The 22,894-nt window shown below is 34.4% G+C and overlaps 1 protein-coding gene across 7 annotated transcripts in view; it reads right to left on the minus strand.

Annotated features, from left to right (window-relative positions):
* Window positions 1–3,760: 3,760 nt before the first annotated feature.
* Window positions 3,761–22,894, minus strand: part of LOC144965862 (organic cation transporter protein-like) — a 39,180-nt gene continuing 20,046 nt past the window's right edge. For all 7 annotated transcript variants that reach the window (XM_078901661.1, XM_078901658.1, XM_078901657.1 and 4 more), the window contains 10 exons: window positions 18,105–18,311; window positions 16,445–16,675; window positions 15,458–15,657; window positions 14,723–14,869; window positions 13,094–13,270; window positions 12,582–12,707; window positions 12,086–12,171; window positions 11,361–11,481; window positions 9,258–9,330; window positions 3,761–8,470 (listed from right to left, as the gene is read on the minus strand). In XM_078901661.1, the coding sequence (XP_078757787.1) occupies window positions 8,333–8,470; window positions 9,258–9,330; window positions 11,361–11,481; window positions 12,086–12,171; window positions 12,582–12,707; window positions 13,094–13,270; window positions 14,723–14,869; window positions 15,458–15,657; window positions 16,445–16,675; window positions 18,105–18,311 (1,506 nt within the window). In that variant the 3' untranslated portion in view covers window positions 3,761–8,332. The remainder of the gene's footprint in view (window positions 8,471–9,257; window positions 9,331–11,360; window positions 11,482–12,085; window positions 12,172–12,581; window positions 12,708–13,093; window positions 13,271–14,722; window positions 14,870–15,457; window positions 15,658–16,444; window positions 16,676–18,104; window positions 18,312–22,894) is intronic.

The raw sequence follows: 22,894 nt of genomic DNA on the forward strand, positions 1-22,894 counted from the left end.
ACCTCGCCCTAGCTCACTTTGCGGTGCTGCTCTGCAGCTAACGCCTGGGTTTTTCCAGTCTTCCCTTGGAATGGACCCTAAAGACAAATTTCCCCTTGGGGATGAATAAAGGGAATTTTATTTATTTTATTTTTATTTTATTACTTTGGGAATCCTAATGTTATCAATAGGAAATTACAGATATAATATTTTTTTTAAAACTTTTTATTCAGTTATGAAATGATTTTTTTTTAAAACTTAGTGTTTGATAGGAAATAGTTAATTCTGAAGGCCATCAATTAAAAAAAAAATTATTATTATACATCATTATGATATATTCTGACAGTTAATATACTTTTCATTGATATACATTTGATGATTACAAATATTGATACTAACAATAAAAACAGCTTTGTTAAAAAGCCAATGAATCCTCCATTACATTCATTTTTTTTTGTTGCCAAAATTGCTTTACACACCCTCCATATCAGATCATTCATATGATATATTTCTTTTTTTTTTTTTTTTTTTTTTGCTTTTATAAAATGTACAAACACTCATATATTGATGTAACCATGTAAGTCCTATTTCAGCTTTCTGTTAAAGGTTTATTCATCACGACCTTAAATCATTGTACTTGAGCTTTTCCTTTGACTGAGCTTAAATACAGAGAAAATTTTGCCATTGAAATCGCTTATAGAATATCGTGACATGATATACATCCATTGTCACATTCTTTTTAAGTCAGATTTTTAAAATGTTTATTTTATCGATTTGTTACGCATTAGAATCTCACTGAAATGATCACAAACTGAAATTTTGCCGGAGTGAGATTAATTAAATATTTTTTGGCATATTTGTAAGTAATTATGATCATTTTAATAAGTATTTTTCCACACCCTTTAAGTTTTTACACTTTTTTTTTCAGTATTTATATATGTTGGTTATTAACGCTTTCAATAAAAATGGTTTTGTTTTTTAATTTTTAACATTTTAAAAATTATTTTGTTTTGTATTTTTGGTAATCCACTGAGTCATATTTTGTTGAACAGCTGTTTAAAGAAATCTGTAAGTATTATTCATATGGGTTGCATTTTATTCATGCAGTTGTTTATTTTACTCAAATATCCAGGTGATGTTTACTGTCAAACAGCATAATTCTGTTAATTTTCCAATCTATTTTAAAGCAAGAATGATGTGCCTCGGATGTAATTCTCCATGTTTAATTGTCGTCTGTTTTAGCTCTGTATTATATAAGTACTCGCTATCATTTATTGAAACAATAACGTTTATTGAAACAATAACAATAGCACTTGGAGCATGCGAATATAAAGGAGTATGATACTTTTTACTATGATTGTGTCTATTTTAAAACTATCTACACTTTTTGCCATATTTATATCAGAAATAGATGAGTTGAGCTGAAATAGTTTGCAAATAGATGTGGTTATGTAATGTTACCTTCCTCACTCAATTTTTCCCACATCTTTTTAATGGTAATAGTAGATAATACTGTGTGTATGTCTGTGATGTTCAAATTTAAAGTTATTTCTATTTAGATTTCAATAGCGTTTTTATAGATTTTTTTATTAACATTTTAGAAAAAAGCAATTTTGAGAAAAGTACTAAGTTTTTTTGTTTTTTAATAGAAATTATATGACCTATGTGACATTCATAGAATAACCAAGAATGTTTTTTATATACAAGTACGAGGGAGAAGGTGCAGGAAATGGAAGGGAACGAATTATCAAAATCAGGACTGGAAAAAAAAACATTTTTAATGAATTTAACCAATTTAGCATGAATCATCCTGTTTATTAGACTAGTTATTTTATTAAGATAGCTATCCAAAAATTGCAGCTGATCATGGTCGCCATTCAAATTCATATTTTAAAATAGATGCAATGCTTTATCATTTCATTAAAAAAAGAAACACTCACGTTTTGTCATTGGAATATGAATTTTCATAAAGACACTGGTAAAGATATTACAGGCCTGTAAATCCTCCAACTATAATCGGAATTTTGACTCACCAGTATATTAGTCAACAATCAATTCACCATCATTCTTCAGTACTGTAAAATAATAGATCTAAACAAAAATTATCTGAACTCTAAACAAAAATTATCTGAACGCTCTGCTCCGACAGTGCTTTTTTGGGGGGTGACCCGCCTTTCATCCTCCAGCTCTGCAAAGCATCGTTGATGTGCAAACTTAACACTTGGGCCTCCCTCAAGCAATCTGTATCATTATTGAGCTAGTCGAAGAATGTCTGTGCCATTTATTAGGCTTCTACAAATGCTCCACTTGCCATTTTCTTGACAATGACATACTTGATGAATTTACTTTGCGATAAAAGAAACTCAAAAGGACCAGAGAAAAGGCTCTTGTTTACATTTACATTTTTACAGTCAACTTTTGATTGTCGGATTCACCTCTTATATTTCCTTTGAAATCTTAATTTCGTTTGCATCAATTTCAAAATGCCAGAAGATTTTGTTCATTATTCTGCTGACCTATATGCTATTAAGTGTGGTGTAAAATGCAAAGTTTAGTTTGAAAAAAAATTTAGACTATTCTATTTTCCAGCATTTAATGGTCAAATATTATTACTACTTGAGATTGATTAAGCATTTAAAACAGTGCCAGTTATGTTATTCTAGATAATGCTTTTCTCATTAGTGTTATCCCAATGTTAGTTTTTTAAATAATTTCATTTTTATAATTATCTTTCATCCACATTAAGGTGTCATGTAGTTTCGATTATCGTCATGTATAATATTATCACCAATTTCCACAGTAGTGACAAAAACAATATCCACCTTTTAATTATTTATTTTATAACCACATTACGATTAAAGTGTCTTTCGTTGATAAGTAATCATTTGTTGTTTTCAATTGTATTTTCCTGTTCATTAACCTGGATGACGCTGTTGGACATTTCTTACGTGGGCCTGGTATTAATAACTTAATAGGGAACAGAAGTTCCACACACAATCCATCAATGTGCCCATATTATTATTACCTAAAAGTCCCATCTAAGTATAAGCGAAAGATCCCGCTTATTATATATAACAGAGATGATCTATAAGGAATAACAGATCACCTCTCAAAAAAGAAACTATACATTTGACTGCCTCTATCTCAGCTGATCTCCACAAGGACCAGGAAAAATAAACCGAGCAATCTCAATCCAGAACAAAGACAGCAACATGTGAAGGGAAAACATTTAGTGGACAGACAATACGACAAGGGGCCTCCCTACCACCATGGGAGGTGAGACGACCCCATCCAGAATGTGACAGTACTCATTTTTTACTTTTAGCTATTGTTTTGTTTTGTTTTGTTTTTAAGGGGTTTTGGCACTTGTGACTCATTTAGAATATGGGATAGTAAAAAATAGTCTAGATTTATTAAAAGCACACGAGAATAAATAAGGCAGAAGGGAATCGTTCAAATAAGGAACAGATTCCAACAGCACACTATCAGTATACTTAGTTTAGATCACCTGTCTCATCCAGACACAAGCATATGATCCCACTAAGAGTAATATACTCAGCCAAGGACTCCAGTAAGGACCAAGACAAAACCCAAGTAATCTCATTTCAAGATGAAGACAGAAAGCAACTCGGAAAACAGTTATAGGGGAAAAGAAGAACAGCAAGTGACCTCCTGCCCACAATGGGAGATGGCCGATCTCTCATGTTAGAATGAAAACAGTTACAGTTACAAATATGTGTAGTCTTTTCTTATCTTCATAGACAAAGCCAAGACAATAAAGTCGATTTGTAATAATGTTTCATATTTATTTGACAATAATTTAATGGATATTTTTCAATCAGTATGGCATATAGAAAATGGCTTGGGTAGAAAGTCATTTAATGGATAATAAATAAAAACCCTCAATGAAAAAAAAAAAAGAAGAGAGAGTGCAATGTTTTTTTTTAAAATTCAGCCTTACTCTCTCTGGCAAGACTCAACTTCAACAATATTTTCCAAATGGAATTGAAGTCACCAGTCAACGTTTTCCAAATAGAATTGAAGTCACCGGTCAACAATGATTTCCAGATGGAATTGAAGTCACCAGTCAACAATGTTTTCCAAATGGAATTGAAGTCACCAGTCAACAATGTTTTCCAAATGGAATTGAAGTCACCAGTCAACAATGTTTTCCAGTTGGAATTGAAGTCACCAGTCAATGATATTTCCCAAATGGAAAAGGCATAGACGTCACCGGTAAATAACTGATCAATTGTGAGATGCCATTGGCCATTTGTGCATCTGCTCATTCACATTCAATCCTGCACATTTGTTGTCGACTTCACGTACTATTGTAAGCGACATTTGATCACTTAAATGATGTATATAATATTATGTTGTAATATATTATAGTTTGAATGAATTTTATAAAACAATTAAACATAACTGCTTTTGGTATTGGGATAAGACATACACAAAAGTATGTAAAATGTTACTACTTTTTTCCCCCCGATATGATAGAATGTGAAACTTCTTGCTAATGATACTACGTGAAATCAATGACACATTGTGCACATCATTTGTTACGGTGTACAAAATGTTTTACATACTAATTATAATGGGATCAAAAATGAAATTCATTACAATAATAGATCTTGTAAAAATGAAAAACATATGAAAAAAGTGAATATAACAGCTTTAAAACAAGATCAACATACCAAACATGGAACATTTCGGGCTCAAAACTCTTCTTTAGCCAATTACAAAAACAGTAAAAATATTAATTCATCACATAAAATCCAGTAAGAAAGGTGACTTAGTTAAGGCGCCAGTCTTCCTGTGTGCCTAGATTTAGGTTTGTTCAAACGATAAAACAAGATTCCTATCTCAAAGGAGACAGTCGGATGGCCTTTAACAAAACATTCAAACTGACATAGTGATTATGAAAAAGAAAACTCTCTAATAGACAAGCACGAACATCTCTCAAGCCCTCTTTTATGGCAAATGATTTCAATCAGGGATGTCAGATGTTACACTAACCACTAAAATCGAGAAAATGGTGGGGGGGGGGGGGGGGGGAGAGACGCTGAAACAAGGCACTTGTATGTACATAAATAATGGACAAATTAACAGAAAGGAGCCTGGAAAAGGAAATTTGGGATAGATTAAAGACACAGCAAAAGTGACATGCCCGTACACCATGGAGGTCAAAAGACACCAGCCAGTGTGGCAAACTAAAATCAACTTTATAATCATTGAAAAAATCTCACATATACTTTAACCCTCTTGATTCCACATGAATGAAAAACATGACAATATTTTTTTTTTTGGTATAAACAAGAAAGAAAAAAACAACAACAAAAAACCCATTAAAATCACATTAGCAAGACCAAACTATAACTGTAACATCTTCATTTGAAAACTTGTTCTCGAGATCAAATGGGGCTGAAAATGATGATGATAATGATGATGATAAAATAAGATTTGATCTGTCCCTAAAATAATTGATTGTTGTTATACTTTCAACTGAGATTGGAAATTGATTATGTTTGTTTTGTTTTTAAGGGTTTTACGGCGCTTGCAACACATTAAGGTCATATCAGCGCCAGTAAAAAGGATGAAAATGGGATAGTAAAAAGTTCTAGACTTAAAATTAAAGCACAAAAGAAAAGGTAAGACAAAGGGGAATTGGTTCAAATAGGGAACAGATGTAGATTCCAAGAGCACACCGTCAAAGTACGTAGTTTGAGATCACCTGATAGTCTCATCCAGACACAAGCACAGGTCCCAACTAAGAGGAATACACTCAAATGTTTACCAGTCATATAATATAATATGTAAACAAAACATAATACAATGCATAACAGAGAGATGATTTACAAGGAAAAAAATATCATCTCCCAAAACTATAACTATTAGTACTATACATTCGACTGTTTTCCTCCCAGCCAAGGAACTCCGAAAGGATCAGGACAAAACCAAGTAATCTCATTCCAAGACAATGACAGGAAACAATTGGAAAACAGATATAGGGGGATAGAAGACACAGCATGTACCTCCCTGCCCACTATGGGAGGTCAGGATCCCCACCCAGGGAAATTGATTAATTTTGATCGAGTGCCTGTATACTACAAATACAAAATGACAAAAATTATTTTGTTCTTAATCTCGTTGTTTGTTCATATCTAATCATGCGACATCCAGTTCTTATTAATGGTCATATCAGCTCCGGTAAAAGGAAAATGATAGGGGACAAGTTGTAGATCTGAAGCTATAACTACCAAAGAAAAGGCAAAACAAAGGGGGTTGGTTCAAATAGGGAACAAAAGATTCCACTACACCTTCATCATTTTGAATATTTCGATATTACTTCCAGTTCCAGGCACCAGCAAGGAATCCCACTAAGAAGGATAAACTCAAATGCTTACAAATTACTATATCATCAAAACAAAAACACTTACAAATTACTATATCATCAAAACAAAAACACTTACAAATTACTATATCATCAAAACAAAAACACTTACAAATTACTATATCATCAAAACAAAAACACTTACAAATTACTATATCATCAAAACAAAAACACTTACAAATTACTATATCATCAAAACAAAAACACTTACAAATTACTATATCATCAAAACAAAAAATAAGTGTACACTACAGATAGAAGATTTACAAGGAAAAAAAATAACATATCTAATTTTTTTTAAAAAAGGAACTGCATTTGACGACCTCAGTTTCAGCTAAGGATCCCACCCAGGACCAGGAAAAAAAACATAACAAACGCAATCCAGAGCACTGACAGAGAACAACATAGAAAGGGAAAACAGATAAAGGGGTACATGTATATAAGACTCAGCAACAAAGACTTCTCCGTCCACTTTGGAATATCGGAAGACCCCACCCAGACACACTGGTACAATATAATGTATAATAAGATATCAATAGTCATAATGTTTTAACAAAGGACAAATACAAAAATGATAAAATAATGAATAAAAAAATAAGTTTGCATAGAAAAAAATGATTGTACTATTTGCAAGCGAATTTATTTATTTTTTTCAAATCGTAATTTTCAAATCAACTTATTACAGTGGAATCCTAATAAATAACACTGCTGGTCTAGAAGGATTGGTTTGACTTTATCCATTATCAATGGAACATACTTAAAAAGAGAACAGAAAATTTGGCACCAACAACAGTTAATGACTTGAATCCGAAGTTGACTTTATGAGTGTTGATTTTATGCAGGTTGTTTAATTAGAAATGATAGTCCAATGACCGTTAACTCTCTAGTGTTCACAGGAACAGTTAATCAAGAACATTTGATTGCTTTTTATTCATGTTGAACCCAAGAAAGTTGAGAGTTGATACAATTTGAATGAGTAATGACAATAATACTGGAATGTATATTTTTTTAAAACATATGGCAGTATAAAATTATGGTTATCTATTCAATTTTTTTTTTAATTCAACATCAAAGTAAAATATTAATCTCCAATTCTATCATAAGAACTAGAGAATAAATTTATGTTTCAACACATATTTTGAGCCATTGTTTCCATAATTATTCAAAATACAGTGCAACCTCTGGATAACGACAACCCCTGGTTAGTAACACTGACCTCTGGCCCCGTTTTTTTGCTATATGTTATTAGTAATAAAAAACCTAAAATAGCAACACAAATTTTTGTAAAACCCCTGTTTAGTGACATAACAATAATTGGCAGTTGATACCAATTCTTGAGACCCGACCATAGTCATCTCATACTGTTAACCAATAAAAATCGCTTTTTCTCCATCCCAATGAGATTGCTTGTTACAGACCAATCAGAACTCTCAAGTTTACTATACTATGTGGATTCAGCGATTGTTCATATGCAACCACAGCAAAAGCTGTGGATGGAACTCTCAAGGGTCCATAACATTCCCTGTTAGCTACCCATCTGAGGTCAGTGGAAGTTAACCGATATCAGGGTCCAATTGGGGCAATTATGGATATTTATGGTCTTATAAATTATTGGAATAACCGGGAAAACAATAACAGCCCCTTTCACTTTATTATATTCATTTGAATAGTCCTTTCTCTAGACATCAGTCCAGATTTGGTATTATGGTGGTTATTATCTGTTTTTGTTAGGTTTTTTTTCTTTTGAGGGGGGAGGGAGGGGGTGGGGGGGGTTAATATCACAAGATGTGGATCTACTACTTTGAAAACCCCGGAATAGCGACACCCCTGAATAACGACATAATTTTCCGGTCCAGGGGTTGCACTGTAATATCATCGCACAGAATATTTTGTCACAACATCAGCTAACTGATAAAAACTGTTGTTTTTTTTCCTTTTTTGAAAGAAGCTATTCCAAGACTATTTCCGTTTTTCCACATCTTCTATAGTATTTGGCAGGGGGCGGTGATGAGTTTCCGGTAGGAAGAGGACAGATATACTCCCAACAATGGTCAACACTCCAAAAATTGTCAGAGGAAGTGTGGTCGATTTTTTGCTCTAAAATTAATCAGAAAAAGAAGAGTAAATATTCAGTGATAATTCAGGAATTATGAAATTGACTTGTTTAAATTGCTTGATAGCTAACTTAATAAAATAAGAATTGCCAGAATTTTCATCAAGTTCATCTAAAAAACAAACGGTTTTTTGACCACTTTTTCAAATTTGATGGGATTCTTGACAGTGGTAGCATATGAAGTAACAATTGAAAGGAGACACCTGAATGGTTCTAATTCAACTATTTTCCACCAAATCACATATGGCAGCAAGGCTTTAAAAATAAGACAAGATGAATTTGAGTAATGGAGAAATTCGCTAGACTTGCTATAGGATTGAGCATCTGTGTTTCCTGACCAAAACAGATCCATCTTTAATTAACTTAATCAGTACTTAGTGTCACGCATTATTGTTATATCTTTAGTAACTCAAACTGTACGTAAAAAGTAACTGACATCCTTTAAACAAAATAAAACAAAAAATAGTAACATAGTGATACATTTCCCATTTTAAAAATATATAATTAAATGCTCCTTATATTATTATCATTATTATTATTATTATTATCATTATTATTATTATTATTATTATTATTATTATTATTATTATTATTATTATTATTATTATTATTATTATTATTATTATTATTATTATTAAATACAGATTTAATTCAGGAAGATAAATTTACAAAGGGGATATTTTAAAAAAGATTAAAGTAAAATTGGGGAGTGAACGACATTCATAAATAGAAGATTATAAATCAGTTGTCAACCATTTGTGAATCACTTACAGCATAAAGCATGTTGGGCGCAGCGATGCTTCCAATATTTTCAAAAAAAGAACAAAAGCCAACACCTTGATTTCTGATAGATAAAAATCAACAATAGAAAGCCAAATATCACAATTTAAGAACTGATTCAATCTGATATACATGAATAAATACATAGGCATACTTATAAATACAAACACACACATAATATACACACAGTCACACACAGCTAAATAAGCACACCAACATGTATACCCCAACACACACATACACACAACATAATAGTAATTATAAGAGTAACTCTCCGGTGGATCATATGACCTTGTCGCGGTCGGAGGGCTTGCGTGTCTCGATGATCGTAAGTGAGAGGCCAGACCAAGAACGATCTACAACGGTCAGCATTGTCAACAAGGAAGGAAGAAGGGAGGAAATCAACCGTCGAGTTCAGCTTCCCCTAGTCCACACCCTTGGGTGTGGGTGTTGTCCACGACGTGGGGGAGGGGAAAAAGGGACTGACTCTCTACAGGACATCCTTCCGGATTCCCAACTTAGACCATCTGACCACGGGTAGATGGAGCTCGTCATCGGGGGACCGACATCCATCTAAGAGAAGGACACTCTGAGCAAAAACCCGGACAGATGGAGCTCGTCATCGGGGGACCGCAATCCATCTAAGAGAAGGACACTCCAAACAAAAACCCGGACAGATCGAGTTCGCTAACAGGGGACCGCAATCGATCTAGGAGAAGGACACTCTGAAGCAAAACCGCCACTGCCTTGTGGACAGACCTTGGATGGTCAAAGGCTAAGGAAGCAAATCCTGAAAAACAGCACGCCGAAGACAGAGCAGCGGGGCCGGAAGGCGCAAATATCACAGGAAACTGGAAACTGCCACTGCATGCTTAAATCCCAATATGATAAGAGTAAGACCTATGATTCTAAGAGAAATTACATTTTGAATGATTTGCTAAGACACGGCAGGCTTTTGTGACAGAATAAAATGATTTCATTAAATAATGCATGAATCAAAGACTTTAGTCCAAGAAGCCGCAGGGGTGAAGCGTGGACAGGGTAGTCAAAATGTCATCTACAAATTATGCTGTTTATTTGTCTCATTATCTAATATCACCAATTGAAGGTCAACTCTATGAGCTGATTAGCTTTAAATTCATGAATTTAAGGTTCAAACTCTAGTGTATTTTTAATAATATGACCAAAATAAATCGTAAAGACAAATTAAATAAAGCGATATAAAATCTTTATAATTACAGTGCAGCAAGTTTTCCCCCTATTTGCTTGGACAAAAATTTAAGACAAGGATTCCGTGAAAACGGGAAGTACGAGAAATTTGTAAAAAAAAAGAAAATAGGAAAATTTATACATTTCAGACGCTAAGATTACTACGAGGAATCCATGAAAAGGGCAAGTGACTATAAGTGAGAGAGAGAGAGGTGATTTTGAAAAAAAAAAATGTGAAATAGGGTGGCTTCTGCAACAAGACTTAATGAGCATGTTTGATTACATGACTAATCCACCCAATAAAAGGATTGAGGTGTTTGTTGGTCAAAAGAATAGAGGAGAGGGCGGGCTTCATTATGATCTAAAGAAAAAAAATTTTTTTTACCGCACATGGCACTTGCATGGTAAGAGTCAGACAACCTCAATATCAATTCAGTATGATCCTTGACCTTTTCATGAGCAAAGTATACAAAACATGAACCGTTTGGCCCTTGACATCATGAAGCATTAGATAAATAACGTGAAAGGAGTCAGAGTTAAAACTGTTATATTCAAACTGAAGGCAAGAATTTTCAAGAATAAATCATCTAGCATCCCTCAGTTTCAAAATATAACACAAGGAAATGTCACATCTCAAAACCGAAACCGAAGTGCATTTATTTGCAGATCAGATAACCCAAATTGTTATGGAAATACTCTCAAATCAATGCAAAATATTGTCCATTACAACAATGTTAAATCAAGCCCATGATTGCATTTGGTTATCAGACCTGCACGTCGATCAAAACCGATAAAGACAAGTGCTGATGAAAAGCTTGATGCTTAAATTCAAGAAATGATTAAACAATAAAAAATTCTTTCTATTTGTATAAGAATGTAACCTACCTTAAAACTGTTGGAAATATCTCCGAGGCAAAAAGATAAATAGCCGAGTAGGACCCAGTGATGCCAAACTTTTGAACTAGATTAAGAAAGAGCTTGAAATCAGCTAAATCAGTGCCATCACCTGTTGATGAAATATATATAAGTAATATAAGGAATTCATTTCACACACACACACACACACACACACACATATATTATATATATATATATATATATATATATATATATATATATATATATATATATATATATATACGTATATATATTTATACATGTGCGCGTGTGTGTGTGTGTGTATAAACAAATTTACACTGTCTCTATCCAAAGGCAAACTGCTCTTACAGATGTTGTGAAAGCCATAATAATAATAATGTGACTATTCAAATATATCATGGTCTGAAAAATACCACATGTTTAATTTTTAAAATTCTTGTCATACAAGGAATTTTGGGTGAGTACTACACATCCTACCCTATTTAATCACACATCTATTTACCCATTTCACTAGCAACAACTGGTATAATATAAAAATTGGGGATATATTTCACACAATGAGTACTGAAATAAAAGAATATAATCAGAATATTTTATAAGCATTGGACAAATGTAGAAACTCTAAGAAAAGCCTATGACACAGAAGTAAAGAGCTGGCTAAGGTCAAATTTTTACAAATGATTGTACATGAAACTAAACATTAAAAGAAATGTTTTTGTTGTTTTTTTTACCTGAAACATCTGGGACAAATCGAACAATGATACTGCTCACTCCACAGATAAACAAAAACAAGCAGATGGACCGTCGACGACCAATGCTGGTGGAAACACAAAAAAGGTTTATCATTTCAGATTTTGTGAAATCAAAATGAATGGATAGTGCTATTATCTACCTATGTCAAAGTAATACATTTTTTTTTCCAATTTAAAAATATGAGTTTCATATAAAATAACTAAACATGGTTTGATAGGAAAAGTGCCTATCAAAACTCTGGCTTGACGGCCTTATGGCTCTGAAGGATTATTACTTATTATATTTGCCTTTTTATTTTAACGTATCATCTATAACATATTGATATTTATTACAATTTATCTTGACACATGGTTTGATAGGAAAAGTGACTATCTTAAAATCTGACTCGACGGGCCTTATGGCTCTGAAGAACTACTTCTTATTATATTTTTTTTTATTTTAATGTATCATCTATAACATATTAATATTTCTTACAATTTATGAAGAAACATGCTTGACACATAAGCAGGGATTTCTACCAGCCCACTGTAGAAAAGGTTGAGGAATTGGTTGCCATCCAACAGGAACATGACTCCAAAATAAGCCAAAGAATTTATCAAGCTGAAATGATGATGGAACAGAAAAAAACAAATGAAGTTGCTTAAAATAACTTTAAATGCAGCTCATTTTAGAAATGCAAGAAAGAAAATGTTTTAAAACGCACAAGATGCAAAATATGTTTGACCAAATTAAGAAAGGTTATGGACAAAAAAAAATACTTTCCGGATTATTCAATTTCTGTAACATATTACAATTTCTACTGCCTGTTGTCCTGTTGATGATAGAAGAAAAAAAAAAGTCAAAAGGATGGGGTGCAGGGCTGAGATTCGCTTTCACTTGTGTAATAAGATCCTATTTTCTTACTTTTAAGAGTTTTATGGAACGTATCACATTTAGCAAAAGGGAAGATGAAGGGTCATTCGTAGCAGATTATGAATGTTCCTTACAACAAATAGCACAAAATAAGGGCCCATAATCTAAGCCGAGGGTACTTGAAAATGTCCAGAACAGTATAGGTTTTTGATGAGTTGTTTCCTTGGATATGATTTGGTTCTGACAATGCCTGATCTCTGAGATGAGTGTTTAGACTGTTGTCCGATATGCTTGATTCTTGGGCATCAGAACTAAATGAAAAAAAAAAAGTTGCCTTTTGTAATATAAACAAATGAGTGTTATAAACTTTCAAAACAAAAATAAAAAAAGAAGAAAAAATATAGACAAAAAATAAACGTGAACACATATATAACATTTTACTACATCAATATTCAATTTTTATCAAGCAAGCTCTATAGAAGCAAATTTCTATTTCAGACAGTCCAAGTTTTCTGTTATGTGACCTCTTTAAACCAGCATTCTTATAATATCCACCATTGCTTATAGCCAAGAACCCATCGACATCTGTTTGGTAAAGTAATGTAAGTAAGGTACCTTAATCAAGGGTTAGAGTTTGCCACCCATCTAGTCACTGGGCATGCTTAGTATTGCTTGATTTTCTTATGCAACAAATTACTGTACCACTAAGAATATGATAATACACAAATAAATTCCCACCAAAGAGACTTATCTGATCACTTGCAACAATATGTTTCTGGCAATAAAAACATTCCAAACATCAACATAAAAAAAAGTTAAAAGACTGAACCCTTGTGTTATCTGCCAATAGATTTAACAAATTTAATCTTTATCTGGTAGTTTAGGCCGCTTCCCGTCACAGATAGTAACAATTGCTTTCTAGCCTTTGGATAGAATGTTAGTCTATAGCAAAGTACTTTCTGCCAGTACAGACCCATTTACTCATGATGATGACAATGATGATACTGATGAGGGTGATGATGATGATGATGATGATGATGACAAAGATGATGGCTATGATTATGATGACTGATGACCATGATGATTATGACGACGACAATGATGATGATGATGACAATGCTGATGATGCTGATGACGATGATGATGATGATGCTGATGATGATGAAGATGATGACGATGATGAAGTTGGTTTTAAATTTTATTTTTCCCTAAACATCCCCTTTAGAGAACAATAACATATCACTTGGCCCCACAAACTTAATTATTCAACAAATGTATTTTAAGCATTTTCATTTTACTTGTCATAGAACAAGCATGCATAATGCCGTTAGTGTTTGGGGAAACAATATCCTTTATGACCCATCAGGTCATGGTGGCATTTTCCTTGGATGATTATTTTTATCTCAAAGTGAAAAGGTGCCGTCAGCTTTGTTTTTTTGAATAGAATTATGCATTCCTTCTGCATGCAATCTTATTTGATATGACACGTTCTGTCTACCCTTATTTAAATAATGAAACTATCTGTGCTCTCACAACATCAGAAATTGATGGGATTTTTTGCCCATTTTTCAACCTGCAAAAAGTCCATTTTGAAGGAGTTTAAAACATCAACAGAACTTGAAAATTATTACAATCCTTTTTTGTGATTGATTAAAAGTGTTAGAAAATTCCTTGAATTAAAATACCTTAAATGTAATAAATTAACAGAACTTCAAAGCTTGATCCTAAATCTTTGGCTACAACTGTAGTTTCAAAATACTTACACATGGTTTTTCTTAAAACTCATTAGAATGTCATCAAGGTTTGGGATTGAGGGCAAGTTATTGATGCTGATGAACCGTCTGATGACCCGAGCTGCCTCCTTCAGCTTCCCTTTCGATACAAGCCATGGTAAGGACTGAGGTATAATCCTGAAGGGAGAGTAAAAGAACATAAAATTATGTCTGTTATATCTGTCATATCATATCACATAATATGTTCGAAAGAATATTTCATTTTTTCTTGAACATTTTGCCACAAAATACTACACCTACATCCTCTTCACATATAGTCGTTGATTTCACATACTAGTATGTATTTGACTTCTCTCTATCAAACATCATTACATATAATTATTAATCAGTTTTACTACTACTACTACTACTACTACTACTACTACTACTACTACTACTACTACTGCTGCTACTGCTACTACTACTACTACTACTACGACTACTACTACTACTACTAATACTACTACTACTACTAATAATAATAATAATAATGATGATGATGATGATGATGATGATGATGATGATGATGATGATGATGATGATGAGGATGATATATGATGATGATGATGATGATGATGATGATGATGATGATGATGATGATGATGAGGATGATGATGATGATGAGGATGATGATGATAACAATAACAACATCAATAAAATGTCAAGTATGAAAGCTTATTCCAATTATCATTTGGCTTTCATTACATGTTATTTTTTATGACATACCAAATGTAGGCAATACTAAGAATAGGGACAGGCAATGTGATGACAAGTTGCAAGACTTTCCAATCTGGTATCAGGTAGGCGAAGAGAGAAAGACTCATGATACCGAATGCCCAGAAGAACTGAACCCCAATGGAAGGGATTTCCCGATGGGTGGAATCAAAAGTTTCATGCATTAGAACAGCAACACAGAGAGCAATTGTCTGTTGATGGTGAGATATAAAGTGGATCAATTAACGTAATGGGTTTTTTTTGGAATGCATTGTCTGTAAACATCATTCCTATTCAAAAAATTCCAACCATGTTGCGTAATATTTTATCTGTAGCTTTTTATGATAATCAAATGGAAGTTGTGAGCTGAATATTTTTTAAAAAAATCAAACTTTAAATATGAAGTTTAATTGCCTTTCACAAGACAAGCATGTGGGAATTTTTTTTAAAAAGGTAACAAAAACAATACTTGATAAGATTCAAGATAAAAAATAACTGCACACCGTTCCAGTAATTATATTTAATTTGTCAGGAGTTATGGTGCTAGAAATATTTTAATGATATGTTGTTACAAGTAGTGGTGATTGAGATGTTTAACAAAAACGAACGTTGAAAATTATCATAATCGCTAAATAATGTCAAGATTATTCCTGTCAACAAGGTAGTTTCTAATGGTCTCACTCTATAATATTATATCAATCCAGGCATCATGGGACAAAATCTAATTTTGAAAAAACAATTTTTCTTTTATTTATTTTGTTGTTTTTGTTTTTGTTTACAAATATTGGAGTTTTAAAAAATCACTTCAGACATTCCTTAATTATCCACTTATGATGGAAAGTCATAAATAAATAACACAAAACCAGTTTACTATTCTCACACATTTCAGGTATTTCAAAAATAACAATGAAGACACGGTTTGAAAAAGAATGGAAAGCTGGAACGCTCAAAGAAAACTCCATTCCTAGATTTCGCTATAATGGTTTATGCTCCTCTTACCATATTAAATATTCCAATGAAGAACTTGAGCACCATAAAGAAGGCAATATTCCCAGCCCAGGGTAAGATAGTGCCTACAATAGCCTGCAGCCATAGACAGACAAGCATAACGGGCTTGCCTCCAAGACGCTCTGACACAGGAGCCAGGAAAACCACTCCACAAGTGGCCCCCACCATATACATTGTTGTTGACAGTTCATTCAGGTAAGCACGGCCACAGATCAAGGCATACTGACATAATGTGAAAGAGGAAAAAAAATATTCATGAATCACTTAAACAAGGCAAAACCAGCTATATCGGCATGAAGTAAGTTTTCTTTTCGTTAATTGTTGTAAATTCTACAAATGCAGTATAGCTCTTTTATCAAGGCAAAAGAGGGGCAGGGGAGGGGGGAAATGTGTGAGTAGAGAGATATCATTAATAATATATAATAATGAGAAGTATAGATAAGGAACTTATACATTTATTATAAGGAAGACACAAAGGACAGACACATAGGTCCTAAATGTAGAAAGCAAGAAAAGACTTTATTGCAGGTTGTAACATTTTCAGTTAGGCAAAGTTTTTAATATCTCAAGGTCACACTAAGGACAGAGGCCATTTTAAAATCTGTTTGGAAGAGTTCTGCTTTGAAAAATCTAAAAATCTTCAAAAAAGAAAAAAATCCCAGTATCCATCTTGGGATCTGAATTTTGCTGCTAATCACACTAAAGACCAATTTTGTGATATCAGGTATGGCATTCAGGTTGTGACCAAGAGTTTTACCATTTCGAGTTCCACTGTGGACGGAACAAAGTTGAGTCTTTGAAAAAGGCTTATTAATTTTGTATAAATAAAATAACTAAAATATTAAATGACCAGTATCATCCACTAAGACCATCAATTATTATGTCAGAAAGAAGTGGTCGCCCTTTCTCTATTTCAACGAAAACAGAGAGACACCGAAAATCTTTTCTGCCGTCCAGTATTAGGCTTTATAACAACAAGCAATAATCATTTTATATAATAATTTCTCATTTTTACTTTTAAAAAATATAAATATTAATTTATTAATTTATTTGTTTTGCAATCTTTTCAATTGTCAATTTATAGTGACAGTTTTAACTATTATACAGTGTTGAAATTATTCATATTATAAAGTGCAGCTCTGGTTATAGAGCTGCTCCTTTTAAAAAAAATATATATATACATCCTATTTCCATTGTATTTTTATCTTATTGTGTAAATTATAACACGTCTGTACAAAAAATTTCCTTTTTGGGATGCAATAAAGTATTATTATTATTATTATTATTATTATTATTATTATTATTATTATTATTATTATTATTATTATTATTATTATTATTATTATTATCATTGTTATCATTATTATTATATTATTAATCACAATTTATATATCACCATACTCAGGTGTGAAATGAGTACCTGAAAAGTAAGAGTTGTCTCTTGTGAAAAAATAATATTGTAATAGCCTTACGGATGTCCTGTCTCATCTAAAATGTTAAGTACTGTTGATGGCCTGGGACCTCTTGTTAAGCACTTTGAGGACATCCTGTAGATATTACCTTGTACAAAGGAATTTTTAAAAATAATTTTACACCACAACATTATCAGCCCGTACTGTCTCACAAGAATAAAAAATCTGTATATACATACCTCAGATACAATAGACGTGGTGTGACTGTCAGCAAAGATATAGTCCCATCCTCTTGTACAATCCTCTGTTTGATTCCCGAAAGTAAAATTGACATACTGCTTACATTCATCATATACCCAGTCCCCATCGTCATTCTTTTTCCGTGGTACTGACTCATTTGATAAAAGTCCAGGGGCAGGATGACAGTGGTAATCTGGAACCAAACCCTAATCAAAAAATATATTGAAACAAACAAAAGTATATCTTACATCTTACAAATGTGTGAATACATGGTTTTCTAATTCTATCATTCATATATATATATATATATATATATATATATATATATATATATATATATATATACTGACTTGCACAAGGCGACCAAATGTCTAAGACACCACTTTTGTGGGGTCCCATTGGTGGCCGCCTTATTCAAGTTCGGCGTATATACTTATATATATACTGACATATATACATATACGTACATATATAATGTGTCTGTATTTGCATGTATGTACAAATTCGTTAGAACAATAGTAATTGCTCGCTACCCTTTGAACAGAACACCAGTCCATCACAAAGTACTTCAGTCCCTTTATTTGTGAGGCGATTACACTACCAAATGATCTAACAGGACCACTCATGGGCTGCCTGTAAAGTTCAAAATGATTTATATAATAGCTAAGATATATGGATTCGATTTGGGGGTAGGTTCTTGAATCATCATCATCATTGCCTTTTTCACCCTGGGTCAGGGTATAGGCCACAGACAAACAGTTTCCATCCTTCTCTATCCTGAGCCAACTTTTTTATCTCATTCCAGGTCTTACCACTTCTCTGTATATCAGCTTCTTTAATTCTTCTCCATGTTCCTCGTGGCCTTCCCCTTGATCTTCTGCCCTGAGGGTTCCAGTCCAATACTTTCTTTGTTATAGTTGAGTCATTCTTTCTAAGCGTGTGTCCAATCCACCTCCATCGTCTTCTTCCTATATCCTCTCCTACTGGTTTCTGCTGTGTTCTTTTCCATACTTCTTCATTTTTTATTCTATCCATCCATTTTATTCTGAGTAGCTTACGCATGCACCTGTTTACAAAAATCTGTACCCTCCTTATACATGCCTGTGATGCGTTCCAAGTTTCACATCCATACAGTAGGACAGACTTCACGTTTGAGTTGAAAAGTCTTAGCTTTAGTTGAAGGGAGATATCTTTAGTTCTCCAAACTCTGTTCAAAGATGTGAATGCAGCCTGTGCCTTTCCTATTCGTGCTTTCACCTCTGCTTCCGTGCCTCCATCCTTGTCAATTATACTTCCGAGATAGCAGAAAGTGTCTATATCTTCGAGTTCCTGATCTTTTACTTTGATCTGCTCCCTTTGACGCGTACCTATCCTCAAGACCTTTGACTTTGCAGGGTGTATTCTTAGACCAATTGATTCCGAGAGGCTGTTTATAATTGTGGTTTTTGTTTGCATCTGGTCCTGGGTGTGGGACAAAAGAGCCAGATCATCTGCAAAATCCAGATCATCCAACTGTGTCCAGGGGGTCCACTGTATCCCATTTCTTCTCCCTTTGGAGGTTTCCTTCATTAGCCAATCAATGGCAAGGATGAACAGGAATGGAGAGAGCAAGCATCCCTGCTTGACACCAGTCTTAATTTCAAAGCTGTCAGTCAGCTGATCTTCATGTACAACCCTGCAACTTGATCCTTCATACATTTCCTTAATGAGGTTTACTATCTTTTCAGGGAGTCCATAATGTGCCAGAATTTTCCACAATGTTGCTCTGTCAATACTGTCGAAAGCCTTCTCGTAATCCAGAAAGTTGACAATAAGAGGAGAGTTCCATTCTATAGACTGTTCCACTATGACTCGCAGAGAGGCAATCTGGTCGGTGGTTGAACGGTTTTTCCGAAAACCTGCCTGTTCGTCCCGCAGTTTAGCATCTGTTGCATTCTTAATTCTCTCTAAAATAATACGGTTGAAAACCTTTCCTGGGATAGAAAGAAGAGTGATGCCTCGATAATTATTACAATTACTGAGGTCCCCTTTCTTTGGAAGCTTGATAAGATGTCCTTCCTTCCAATCCTTTGGGAATATCCCGTCATTCCAGATTCTCTCAAATAGTGGGTGCAGGGCCTCAGCATTTCTTTCCGCATCAACTTTTAGAGCCTCCGGTGGAATCTGGTCTGGTCCAGCAGCTTTCCCCCTTTTCATCTTGTTAATGGCACCCACAATCTCTGCTATCGATGGTGGATCACAGCTAATTGGTAGCTCATTCCTTGCAGGCAAAATTTCTGGCTGGTTGTCTGGTGGTGGTCTGTTCAGAAGGCAGTTGAAATGTTCCCTCCATCGTTCAGATTGAGCCTCTTTTCCAAAAATAGTTTTCCCATCTTTGTCTTTGACTGGTACCTCTGGTTTCCCATATTTTCCAGCAAGTGTCTTGGTAGTTTGATAAAGGATCCTCATGTGTCCTCCAGTCGCTGCTGCTTCTGCTTTCTCTGCAAGTCTGTTCATGAATGCTTCCTTGTCTTTCTTCACAGATCTTTTGACTTCCTTAGCTATGGCTCGATACTGCTCTTGTGCATCCAGTCTTGAAGCCCTTGTTCGGCTTGCATTCACTTGTTCCTTCCTTGTTCTCCTCTTTTCAATAAGGTCCAAGGTGGTTGGACTTATCCATTCTTTATGTTCCGATTTCTTTACCCCCAATACCTCGTGGCAAGTTGTTATGTAAACTTCCTTGATCTTTGCCCAATGTGACTCTACATCTATGTCCTCCTCGAGCTCAGTAAGAGGTTGGAATCTATTACTCAATTGTAGTTTGAATTCCTCATTCTTTTCCCCATCAAGTGCATTCACCTCGAATTTTCTTCTTGTATGTGATCTGGCCCCGTGTTTTCTGAGTCGGAGCTTAAGCTTTGCCAATAGCAGGTGGTGGTCTGATCCAACATCTGCCCCTCTCCGTACTGTCACATCTTCCAATGAACGTCTGAATCTACGAGAGATACAAAAATGATCAATCTGATTCTCTGTCACACCATCTGGTGAGACCCAAGTTGCTTTGTGGATCCTCTTATGGGGGAACACTGATCCTCCAATCACCAAACTGTTGAATGCACAGAAATTTGCAAATCTCTCACCATTATCATTCATTTCTCCCATGCCATGACGTCCCATGATACCTTCATAGCCTACGTTATCCTGTCCCACTTTTGCATTAGCATCTCCCATCAATATGTTGATGTCTTTCCTTGGCAACTTGTCAATGACTTGTTGTAGCAGACCATAAAATGTATCTTTGTCCTCATTTGTTGCATCATTTGTTGGGGCATAGATCTGTACAATGTTCATGCTGATCTTCTTACTCCGTGTTGTAAAGGACGCCATGATGATCCTTTCTCCGCATTGTTCCCATCCTCTCAGTGACTTCTGGGCAAACTTGCTTAGAATTATTCCTACTCCCTGTGTATGAATCCCGTCCCCTCTCCCTGAATATAAAATCTTCTCCCCAGACTTGAGGTGTTTCTGTCCGGATTGTATCCAGTGGGTTTCGCTTACTCCAAGTATATGCAGCCTGTATCATCTCAGTCACAACTTGAGAGCTTTTTCCTGCTTCATACATGGTGCGAACGTTCCACGACGCAATTCGAAGCTGCTTGTTTGGCGAAGACGTCATCGGGTCAGCAGAGTCCTTTCGGCTTTGTCTGTTGTCCTTCATAAATTCTGTAATTCCAGAAACCTTTCGGTCGCCCAAGCTAAAAAAAGGATTTGGTTTGTCTGTCTGTGTTTCTGTAACGGTTTGAGTTTAACGGAAAGGGGTGTTAACCCTTTGCCAACCCCCAACCTGGAGGACCAGGTGACTCAAAGATGGGGGAATCACACACCATTAGTCGCCTTTTACGACACGCTGGCTTGGCGTTGGGCTATTCTTGACCCTCTCAGTTGAGGGACCCCGGACACCACACGGGGAAGGTTCTTGAATACTGCTTGTTTAATGTGTATGTCTCTTCCATCCAATCTCAAAGTCATTTTTAAACAGCAATCTATTCATCTAAATGGCTGATATCAAAGAATTGAAAAATGTCTGTCTATTGTTGTTTGGTGACATGATTTTGTGATTTTATGAATCGTCATCATTCACAGTTTTTCAGTTTCATTTATATGCCCCGTTTACATTATGCAGCTTTGTGGTCTTGTGGAATGACAATCGCCATTGCCTGGAAGATCCAGGATTCGAGTCCTGCTCTGAGCAGCATATAGTTGAGTCCTTGGAGAAGGCTCTTAACTCAAAATCTCTAATCATACTCAGGTGTAAATTGAATACCTGGCAATTAACAGAGAGGTCTACACAAAAAAATTGTAATATCGCCTAAATTTTAAGTGTTATTGTTGCCAAGGACCCCTTTGTGTAGCGCTTTGAGCAGCAAATACGATGCTTCAATGACGCTTTCTCACCTTGCCATTTCTGCTCTTTCAGTGATAAAAAGTATGCAGTTATGTCAAAGTCATATTAAGCTGCTGTGGACTGTAAAAGTAATAAACAGAATTGAATATAACAGCTTCACAAAAAGCACAATACCAAACACGGAATGTTTCTGGCTCACATCCGTTCTTCAACCAGCAACATAAAAATATAAAAACATAAACACATATATAAATAATAACCAGATAGACTATCTGACTTTTACGTAATGTATACTTAGGTTTTATTGTTTTTGGGGTTTTTTGTTGGCTGAAGATCTGGTTTTTAAGTAATGTATTTATGTTTACATTGTTGGCTGAAGATCTGGTTTTTAAGTAATGTATTTAT

Source organism: Berghia stephanieae, chromosome 2 (genome assembly GCF_034508935.2).
Source record: "Berghia stephanieae isolate SIO BIC M18660-M18661 chromosome 2, UCSD_Bste_1.3, whole genome shotgun sequence".
In the NCBI taxonomy this organism is placed as follows: Eukaryota; Metazoa; Mollusca; class Gastropoda; order Nudibranchia; family Aeolidiidae; genus Berghia; species Berghia stephanieae.